This window comes from Siniperca chuatsi, linkage group LG10, assembly GCF_020085105.1.
Source record: "Siniperca chuatsi isolate FFG_IHB_CAS linkage group LG10, ASM2008510v1, whole genome shotgun sequence".
NCBI lineage: Eukaryota > Metazoa > Chordata > Actinopteri > Centrarchiformes > Sinipercidae > Siniperca > Siniperca chuatsi.
The window spans coordinates 12,558,058-12,568,954 of record NC_058051.1 but is presented as its reverse complement, the minus strand read 5'-3'; the positions used below and the strand labels follow the sequence as shown (position 1 = coordinate 12,568,954).

The 10,897-nt window shown below is 42.0% G+C and overlaps 1 protein-coding gene across 12 annotated transcripts in view; it reads left to right on the top strand.

Annotated features, from left to right (window-relative positions):
* The window catches only part of prdm16 (PR domain containing 16), a 184,552-nt gene that overhangs the window by 161,810 nt on the left and 11,845 nt on the right, over positions 1-10,897 (top strand). For 4 of the 12 annotated variants that reach the window (XM_044210527.1, XM_044210525.1, XM_044210535.1 and 1 more), the window contains exons 5-10: positions 1,429-1,531; positions 5,658-5,859; positions 5,990-6,155; positions 6,436-6,589; positions 7,155-8,835; positions 9,003-9,090. In XM_044210527.1, coding sequence (XP_044066462.1) covers positions 1,429-1,531; positions 5,658-5,859; positions 5,990-6,155; positions 6,436-6,589; positions 7,155-8,835; positions 9,003-9,090 — 2,394 coding nt within the window. Of the gene's footprint in view, positions 179-1,428; positions 1,532-5,657; positions 5,860-5,989; positions 6,156-6,435; positions 6,590-7,154; positions 8,836-9,002; positions 9,091-10,897 lie in introns of all 12 variants that reach the window. The other 8 variants (XM_044210534.1, XM_044210536.1, XM_044210529.1 and 5 more) reach the window with 8 other exon arrangements.

Below are 10,897 nucleotides of genomic sequence, written 5' to 3'. Positions count from 1 at the left end.
GCCGCTCCGCGACTTCCTCTCCCCGGCCCTGTTCGCTGCAGCGCCCCGCTCCCTCTCCGGTAGACCTACTATGGGTTGTGTCGCTAACTCCACCGGGACTGAAGTGCTACTGCAGCTGGAGGCTCTCCGCAGCGCCGCGCAACTTTCTCAACTCTTCCGTCTCACGGAGAAAAGAAAGGTCAGGTCGAAAGAGAGAGCCGTTGTGTGTAGCCGAATTGTTGTAAATAAGAATAATAATAATAACAACAATATGTGATATTTTCATTGGTTTAAAGTATTCTCTCCTTGTCTCATCTTAAGAGCACTAAGTCTTGGAAGTTACTTTCTCCGGCCTTTCTGAGTGTTTGTGTGTGACTCAATGTGTATCTATATGAATGAGTGTGCGTTGCCCTCCTTGTTGTGGTGGCATCGTTGAATTGGTGCAGAGCGCCCCCATGTGTCCAGCGATCACAGCTTCTGCATGCAGCTTGAAGTGGCTGTTTGCGCTGTGGTTTATTGGGAAACATGAAGCTGTAATATTTTTTATTGGAAAATGATAGGCGTTAATTGTGACCGAGATTGATTAATTGTATTTCGACTATATGTGTGGGCCTATATAAGCTAAGTTTGGTTTACAGTCTTTTTAAGTGTTGGATAGAGACTCTAAGGCCTCGGCTCTGAATGGCCTCGAATATTGCCATTATTCCTGTTTTCACTGTGTTCCTTGTCTTTACTTCTAGCAACTAACTCATACTCCAGCAGTAATTTCTTTATGCCCGATCGCACAAGTTAAATTACCTCAATCAAATGAATAGTTGTGGCCAGATAAAGACCCGACATTTCCCAGTTTGCTGCAGCTGTAAATAAAAAAAACGCACGAGAGCAGCTGAGCGGTTTGATGTTTATTTTCGTTTCATTCCCCACTTTTCTTTCAGACTGTTTAGACTCATTACAGAAGTATTTGTATCGTCTGGATTTCTTCTGCATTTTCTTTTTTTTTTATGTTTGAGTAATTCTTTATGAAAGAACGCAGACCTATGTTTTCCTTTATTTTAAGTGATTTGTAAGAGGAAACAAATTATATTCGTTTTGCTTAATTCATTAAGTTTAAGTAAATGTGGAATAAAACAAATCATTGTGTTGTATCGTATATCAAAATAACCCCTGACGATCAGTCTTTTAATTAGGCTAGTACAAATAAATTGTAAAATATTATGAACATTTCTGAACAACATGTGTTTCCATAACTCTGCTGCAACATGGATAATGTAGCTTATTATAGGCATGCATGATATTTTATTTTCTTATTAACAACCATATTAATATGCTAATATTATCAATTTCAACGTTAGGCTCTCCCTCTTTAACTGCGATAATAACTAGGGGTCCAGACTTATTAATTCCATCTTGACCTTAAGTTAAAGCCTCTCTCTTTCTCTCTCTCCTCAGATTTATTATAAAGCTGTCCGGGACATTGAAGCAGGGGAGGAGCTTTTAGTGTATATGAAGGACGGTATTTTCCCCGAGGGATCCATGGCACCCAACCTACAAGGTAAGATTAATGCGCGTCATTAGCGCACAATTTAAACAAACTCCAACCTGCATCCTGTGCTGTTTTCGCGGCCAACACACTCCATAACCTCGCTAATGTGACGGGGAAAAGACACCATCTCTCCCTCCAAGATTTTTTTCCTCCCCCTAAAGAAATGTGAATTATTCGAATCATAAATTTCCAGGATGGAATTAAATCCCGCATTAAAGCATCTGGTTGAAGCCCGTTTTGGACCTGTCATTTAAAATAGGCCTGCCAATAATGAAGGCTACTCGTAAGAGTCTGGTCTGAATTGTGCGCTTACAGTGCTGTAATGTAATGGGCCTCTTTGTCTTAAATGCTGTATTAGGGCGTCAATTGGCACTTGTCATATTCCATCCTAAGTGAGTAGAAATGTTCTGTTAACGGAAAGCCAAGATCAAACAGAAATTATTAGGAAGCCATATCATTAAGAACACATGGGAGCACAGGGCCTTTACAAGAGAGTTTGGCATTCTATTTAGGTATCACATAGGCCAAAAATGTTATAATAATAATAATAACTTGTTATTCATAAGTCAACGTTGCAGTTTGCCCCCAGAAATTCTTCCTAGGCTTTTTTTTTGGAACTTTTAGCGGCCATTAGCTTAATGTAGTATCAGACTCACGGACTTTGCCAAGTGTTTTGTGACTTGATGCCCCTGGGAATCGGCCCCTTGTTCCGAGTTAAAAAAAAACAAACCCGAAACAGTTCATCAAACCTATTTATGTTGTTCGTAGTGGTAGGCTACTTTAAATATCCCTTTTCAAAAATAATAACAGAAGCAACACATGTGATCAAGCGTTGTTAAATTATTGAGAGAGAGAAAAGATTGAGGCAGCCTGAAAATTCTATTTTTCATTAATCAAGTCTTCTTTTAGCCCACGTTTTAGTTAGACTTGTGTTCAAGATTATGCAATTACAATTGATGTTGAGAAAAATCATATTCCCTAACACTGGCTGTTGGGTCAGCGGTGTCAAATAAAATAAATGATAATAATATAATGATATAAAATGATACAATTTCGGACTTCTGTCTATTTCTACACATTTACACATTTCTGTGTATTTTAGTTTAGATCTTTGCTTTCCGTTATGACACTAAAATATTCATGATCGTGTACGTTAAGTGCTCCGCTTCACTTTGCTTTACACTGTTGTCTGCAAATTGGCTCACATTTCAAAGTGCGTCATGTTTAGGTGCTCTCACCCACCCGTCTTCCTTCTGAGTGGGTAAACTGATTCGCTGTACTCACTACCTTTCAACCGTGCCTCTATACGTCAGACTGAATATGTCCAATATTCTATCTCATAATCTAACTTGGACAGCTGTTCACTGTCGATCTGGGCTTTTCTTTCAAAGTTCACTTAAGCGGAAAAGGGGCCATAGTTCCGCTGTATTTCTTTAAACATCTTGGACTTATTGTGGTGAACTGCTGTTGTCAGGTAACATTGTTTTGTTGTTTTTCCAGTCTGTCTGGAACCAGGGATGAAAAAAAAAATCTGATTACTCTTGTCATTGATTATAAAATAACTGAGGGGAGGACAAGATGTTCGTGAGATGGTCTGCAGTTCTCCAGTTTTTCCCCCTGCATGATGCACAGTTTATGCATAGATCTCCATGCCAAAGGAAGAGGAGGAAACGGGAGCCTGAAGCAAGCTTAATCATTGAAAAGAAGCAGATTGGCATGTTGTAGGAGTGCGTCAAAGATGAAGCAGACTTGTAAATGATTTGTTCAATTCCTCTGTGTGCATGCGAAATATAGAGAGAGGAAGGCAGACAGAGAGAAAAGAGAGACACTCCACCTGCCAGAATGTGTGTGTCAGAGCCAAAGTATTTGGCATTGTGTGTTGGTGTGAGAGATGGATGAAGGCAGACAAAAACAGAATAAGTGTAACAGTTCATCTACTGTTTTAAGATATTTATTTGTGAATGAGAGAGACAGAAAAGCAGAAAGAGAGGAGGACAAAGAGAGACTGTCAAAGTCCACCTACTGTAGGGATGAGAGTGTCTGTTTTGTGTGCTTGTTTCCATGTATTTATGTGTGTGTGAGAGAGAGAGAGAGAGAGAGAGAGAGAGAGAGAGAAAGGTAGCAGGGCTGAGTGGGAGCTTGGCAGTGCAGCCCTGCTCTCTGTGTCTGGCTTATCGGAGAAGGAATTTGAAGTAGAGGACTTGAGGAGTCCCCTGGGACCTCACCCATGCTCCCAGATTAGCTGTTAAACTGCACATAATTGTGCTTCCCTTCGTCTCCCAGAGAGCTATTAGTCTCCCCTTTATAACCCCACCCCACCCACCCAGACCAGACTAACTGAAAAAACACAGGCACACACAAGCACCTTTATTTATGTGCATCCTCAATTAAACGCACATACATGCACACCTGAGTAGCCACTCAAACATTTTCTCAACACCCTTGCTCCTGTTGCAAGAGGCATTTGCAAGTATTCTTGTCATACACACACACTTTTCACTTTTCCATATTTTTAAATTCAACAAACTTTATTGTCGCTATGTATGAACCACCTCGTTTTTTCAAAAACATTATCTGCTCTTAAAGGTGACAGACAAAAAGTATGAGTGTTGAGATGCTTGAGCTTCAGAGCAAATGACAACCAACTCTCTCACAGTAAAACACTCACTCTCCATGAAATATGTGCACACTGGTGTCAACGTGAGGGAGTTAGTTTAGCATTTGAGCTCAGTGTAATGGCCCATTGACCAGACGGTCATTTATCCTTCTCCCCAAGGTCAGACACATTGATGTTGCTACACTAATGCCCTTTTAATGTGTCCAAGAAGTTCCAGCTGGATAAACGGTCAAATGCAGTAGAAAACAGGTGAGCCATGCACTGTAAGTCATTTTGGATAAACTCATTTAGTGCAGCTTGAAATGATGGATGGGTGTGCATGGCGTGTTGGGGACACCTGGGGGGCCGACTCAGGCGTTGGCCGCTTGGGTCATGGCAAAGAGGGTATGGCAGGTTGGCTCCGAAATCACCATGGGGTTGGCGCCACTATGCCCCTGCTTACCTCTGTTCCTTGTGGCTCATTCTTTTTGGAAAACATTCACATAAACACATGCACACTCACACACACACATACACACATTTATGCCCGTGCACAGAGACACTCCACTGGGCTTTCCCCTGATCTGTTGAACTTGGCGTCTGACTCAGGAACTTGCTATTGAAAAAGCTGGCCCGAGTTTTATGCGTTTGACCTTGGTGGTGAGAAGTATTGTAAAGGTTATCAACATGGAAGGGGAAGACCAGCCCCTATTATTTCCCCTGTGTGCTATTACACCTATAGTCTCAAGCAAACACTTGCTTTAACAAGCAATTAACTGTGTTAATGAAGGCTACATTTCACTGCTAATTGATTTCTATTTTATGTGAATGTCAGTTGCAGGATTGTTTCTTTTACCATTTGAATGGGAGTCCATTTAGTAATAAGTAGTAGTAATTTGTAACTAACACACATATAGATCATAGATTTTTGTTCTTGTTTAGTAGTGTCAACAGTTTGTATATACAGTTGGATACTTAGTAGTGTATCTTCGGGATGATGCAACCTACAGGAGTTAGTGAATACTAGGATAAAAACCAGCACATAATTATTTCTTTGTGCACAGCAAAATTGGTTTTGACAATTTTTGTTTGCATACATTAAAAGCCAGTGGACACAAATGTCCTCTATTAACACTATGGATTGTCTCAGTGACTGCCTAAAAATGTTGACAAGCCTATGGTACTAAAAATATTTATGTCCTACTCCAGAAATCTACAGTTGGTTTTTGTGAAGACAAAATTGAAGAATGTTACTCGAAGTTTTGACATTTGCTGTTTCTCTTTATGAGAACTTTTTCATTCAGTGTAGTTTTATTACATAAATATTTGTGTGTAAAAAAAAAAAAGGTGCTTGATTTTTAAATTTAAGATACTATACTTTTAAGAATAGTCAAACTGGAAAATGGACTTATAATTATGATTATCAATTATTATTTCTTCAAGCATTTAAGGTGGATTTCAATGTGCATTATATATTTCAGGGAGCTCAATTGTGTGATGGCTAAACAAATCTGTGTGTGTTTGTGTGTGTATGTGCAGACGAGCAAATGTACCGCTGTGAAGACTGTGATGAGCTGTTCTCCTCAACACTTGAGCTGCGGCGGCACCAAAAGTATTCGTGCTCCAGTACCGGCTCCATCTTTGACACACTGAGAGAGGACTTCAAACAAGAACGTGAGGATAGCGACGAGCCCGTCCACGAGTGTAAAGACTGTGAGAAGATCTTCCCAAATGAGTACAGGTACACAGACATGTGATAACCATTTCTAGACTTCAGTATTCATGAAGATATACAAATTCAACACATACAGTCCACTTATCCTATGGGTTACAAATGGGTTCACTGATGAGTTTGTGCTCTCCTTATCAAGTCTGGGCCAACACATGATAGTCCATACAGAGGAGAGGGAGTACAAGTGTGACCAGTGCCCCAAAGCTTTCAACTGGAAGTCCAACCTCATCCGTCACCAGATGTCACATGACAGTGGCAAGCGCTTTGAGTGTGAAAACTGTGATAAGGTACAGCATACCCGGCACGTAAGTTGTGCACAGGACACACAGGCTTTATCTGCTCAGAAATTCTGCTGGTCTTGTTTTTTAGGCTACATTCATAATGGCACTGGACATATATTTAGTAATTTTGAAAGAACATCTATTGTATAGATATTAAATCAATGAAATATTCCATATTCCAAATATTTCCATTAACAATGCTAAGAATGGCAAAATATAATACAAAAAGGGAAACAAATAAAAGAAAATTGCATTGTTAATTATGGCGTACATTGTATTTTTAAACACTTATTTCAAATTTCAGGTGTTCACAGATCCCAGCAATCTTCAACGCCACATCCGCTCCCAGCACGTGGGGGCACGCGCTCACACATGTCCTGAATGTGGCAAGACCTTTGCCACCTCATCAGGCCTCAAGCAGCATAAGCACATCCACAGCAGTGTCAAACCCTTTATCTGTAAGTGAGAGCTTTGGAAGTTAATGACCGCATTATTCTTAACAGTCCTTTTATTTTACACCTCTTTTGTTTCCACCTCATCTACTTCTCTATCACCCTGCAATCTCTTTCTTCTCCATGTACACCATGTATCCTGTCTACATCGTCTGAACCAAGCTCACAGGTCCAGGGATCATATTTGTATTGCTATTAATTTAATTATATACTGTAAATAATAGATTTGACCTGTTCGCTTACATTTGTTTTTTCTAGAAAAACTTTATGACCTATAGTTTAGATTAGTGTGGACTACTTTATAATAATGAAAAAAAAGCAAAGATATTGTTGATACATATGTTTTAATTATGGATCAGAGACCAAATGTTATTTGGCAGTAAAATACATACAATCTAGATACAGTAAATCAGGAATGATTTTTCAGTTTCAATTTGCATAATGAGGATGATTTAATTCATAGAAAACAGTCCCTTTTCTAGAGCTATTTCATCAGCAGTTTCCATTCAGATGTATGTGTTGTTGATTTGGTATACAAAGTTAGAGACAGTGTTAAAATGGGTTTAACCAGGCCCTGATGGGCTGCGTCTTTTTGCTCCCCCAGGCGAGGTGTGCCACAAATCCTACACCCAGTTCTCCAACCTCTGCCGCCACAAACGTATGCATGCTGACTGCCGCACCCAGATCAAGTGTAAGGACTGCGGGCAGTTGTTCAGCACTACCTCCTCCCTCAACAAACATCGTCGCTTCTGTGAGGGCAAAAACCATTATGGCTCTCCAGCGGGGCTGTTCAACCCTGGCATCCCCATGAGCTCCAGCCCTATCATGGCCAAGGCCAAGTCCCATCATCCCCACCTTGCAGGTCTAAACCAGTCAGGTTTAGGCTTCACTGACTACTTTCCCTCCCGACCTCACCCTCACGCTGGCTTGCCCTTTTCTTCAGGACCCCATGGTTTCCCATCGCTCCCACATGGTTTCCCAGGTATCTTCCCCCCATCACTGTATCCGCGACCACCTTTATTGCCAGCCAGTTCATTGATAAAGAGCCCTCTGGGGTGCAGCAGTCAGGAGGTGAAACTGCCTCGGAGTCCTCTAGATGCCCCTCCTCTGTCCCTGGTTAGCTCCACAAACAGCAATGGCGGTCACAGTTTGAGTCAGCTGGAAGACAAAGAGAAAGAGAACAAACTGGATTTGTCTTCTAGTGGAGAAGCCAAGCCTAAATCTAAGATGGCAGACATGTCTGACTGTAGTGACCTTGAAGACGTTAATACCACAAGTGGGACAGATTTGGACACCACCACTGGTACTGCTTCAGGTGATGGTTCTGACCTGGATAGCGATGGAGAGAGTGAACGTGAGCGAAGTGGTAAAAGAAGGAAGCCGTCTGGGGCCATATCAAGTCAAGAAGGCCACCAATTAGAAGACACGAACAGTGCGTTGATATCAGCCGTGTCTAGTTCGGGGAACATTGCTATTGATCGTCCGTTTCTCTCTTCTGCATCATCCCAGCACTCCTTCTTCCCGCCACCTGATGAGCAAGCCCTCCCGCCCACCACCACAAATGCCAATGCAGCCACCACAGATTCCATCAAAGCCATCGCCTCTATTGCTGAGAAATATTTTGGTCCGGGTTTGATTGGTCTTCATCAGGAGAAAAAGATGGGTCCATTGCCCTACCATTCCATGTTTCCCTTCCAGTTCCTGCCCAACTTCCACAACTCCCTCTATCCCTTCAGCGCTGATCGAGGTGCCCTCAATCCTAGCATGTTCTTTAAGGCAGAGCCCAAGTCACCTCGTGAGCAGCTACACAAGATGGTTTCTGGTGCCCCAGGAGCTCCTGCTTCTACAGCGGAGTCACCATTTGATCTCACCACAAAGCCCAAGGAGACCAAGTTAGCTCCTTCCACCCCAACAAACCCCTCAAACCCCAGCAGTACTACTGGAAGCAGTAGTGGAAGTTTAGCAATATCAAGCGGTGAAGAACAGCCGTTGGACCTCAGCATTAGCAGCCGGAGCCGAGGTGGTCATAATGGTGTGGCAGCTGAGCCACAAAATAGAAAGAACCACATCTTTGGAATTGGAAAGGGTGTCTCCATCAAGGACGAAACCCCAGCTGGGTTTCCACACCCCCATTCCCAGTTACTGCACCAATCCTCCATCACCCAGCACCAGCAGCCCCAGGCACAGCCACACCAGCCACCACCCCTGCACTACGCCAAGCCCTCAGCCTTCTTCATGGATCCCATATACAGGTATTTCAGCCCCGATTAGACCAGAAACTGCTATTTCCACATGAGCAACATCAACACGTTTATGTTCACACACTGAAGAAGGTAGAGGTTGGTGTTTAGTGTGTGGTTGGAGGTTGTAGATGAACACTGAACTTGGTACGTAACCCTCTGCCTTGTTGTTGGTCCAGCAGGGTGGAGAAGAGGAAGCTACTCGACCCTGTAGGAGCTCTAAAGGAAAAGTTCCTCAGGCCCTCACCACCACTCTTCCATCCACAGGTAGGTTTAGAATGCACACAAATACACATTTCAAACCTAGGAAGGCACTTGGTATAATCTTAGGTAGAAACAATAAATGGTACATGTACTTTGAACAAAAACTACAGCAAGGGAATACCAAACAGGGGAATTGACCTCCAGGTATTGCATACAGGCTGATTATTCCCAGATGCTATCGACTATTATTTTCAAACCATGTATTATGTGAAAATACCTCACTCCTGCCTCCCACGCTGCTGCAACCTGAATTGATATGGCCCTACGCACCATCATTCCACAGTGTTGATGTTATTTTCTCAAGGGTTCTGTATGATTTCTTCCTTTGTTTACTGAATGGCGCCTGTGTACCTCGTCACTTCTACCTTTTCAGAAGACACAGTCTGTTATCGCAGCCCCTTTGATAATCAGTCACATTGTTCGACTGTCCCCAGACCCTCCCTACCTCTACAAATCTTGATTACAAGGAATGATAGTATTAATAAAAGAGAGAATAATAACCGTTTGAATTGTAACAAACTGCCTCTCTTGGCCACGCTAATCTTAGTTGTGGCATTGTTTCATGTACTGGGAGCCCACAGGCCAGCTAATAATTCAACCCCCTCCAAGTTTTTTTTCTCTGAGGCTGGCTGGCTGGCTAGATAATAGCACCGTGTCCATCAAGGACATCCTGTGTTTGTCTCCAGGAGAATGGGGGGCTCTTGGGGAAACGGTTTAATCTGACCTGGAAATCTGTGTCCTCTATCAACTGTGACTTTGCAATACACTCACTTGGTGTATATGCAGACAGATACATTTACACATGAACATGCATTTGTATATACAGTATGACATTACTTAGTTATTAATTTACAACTGAATGATAAAGGAATAGCTAACATGTATTTCTGTATGTAATCTGTGGCATTTCTTCTCAGTTACATTAACCCTGTATTCATATTCCTCTAAAACATTGTATTATTCATCATTGGATGATAACAATGTGATCTGCCTTTTTGAAGGCATCACTTCGTAATTGATCAGTATCCCCAGGATGAAATATTTTTTCACAGGCTCCTGTGTAAAAACTTCTCATATCAAAGTGTCTCAGCTGTGATACTCCCAGTGATTCAAACACAATGCCACCTCTAATTCAGTCTCATGACGGAATTACCCGCTCCCCCTCCACCCGTTCTCAGACTGCGAATAAACACATTGAGACGGAGTGTCTGTCTCTGTGTCTATCCCGTCCTGTATTCACTAAAAAAGGAAGGATGTAAGCTGTTTTTGGCAAATAAACTCCCACATAACTTGCCCCCTTTGTTCACAAGTTCTAGGGGAGGGGAAGCGGCTATCAGTTGGGGGTATCTCAAACAATATTGTACAGCTCCAATCAGGGCTCTTGAATGCCTCATTTAGCCAGTTTGTTGGCCTGCAACAGTAGCTTCAGCAGAAGAAGGTAAGAGGTAGAGAACAAAGCACCAGCTAAAGCTGAAGGTGAAGGTGTATGGATGGGGCTACTGGAGGAATGGCACTTGAGCAATTGTGAATGTGTTATAGGTCATGGAGGTGACTCTCCTTTAGCACAAACAACAAGGCTAACCTCTGATATACTGCTTCCGCTCTCTGTCTCTTTCCCTCATTCCCTATTTTTTCTGACATTGTGTCTTTGTTTTCAATGCTTCCTTTTCTCTTTTAACACACACATGCACAAACACACACATATATACTGTGTATATATATATATATATATATATATATATATATATATATATACATATATGTGTGATCCGCTTTTTAAAAAAATGTGATCTCGTGATTCTTATCAAAA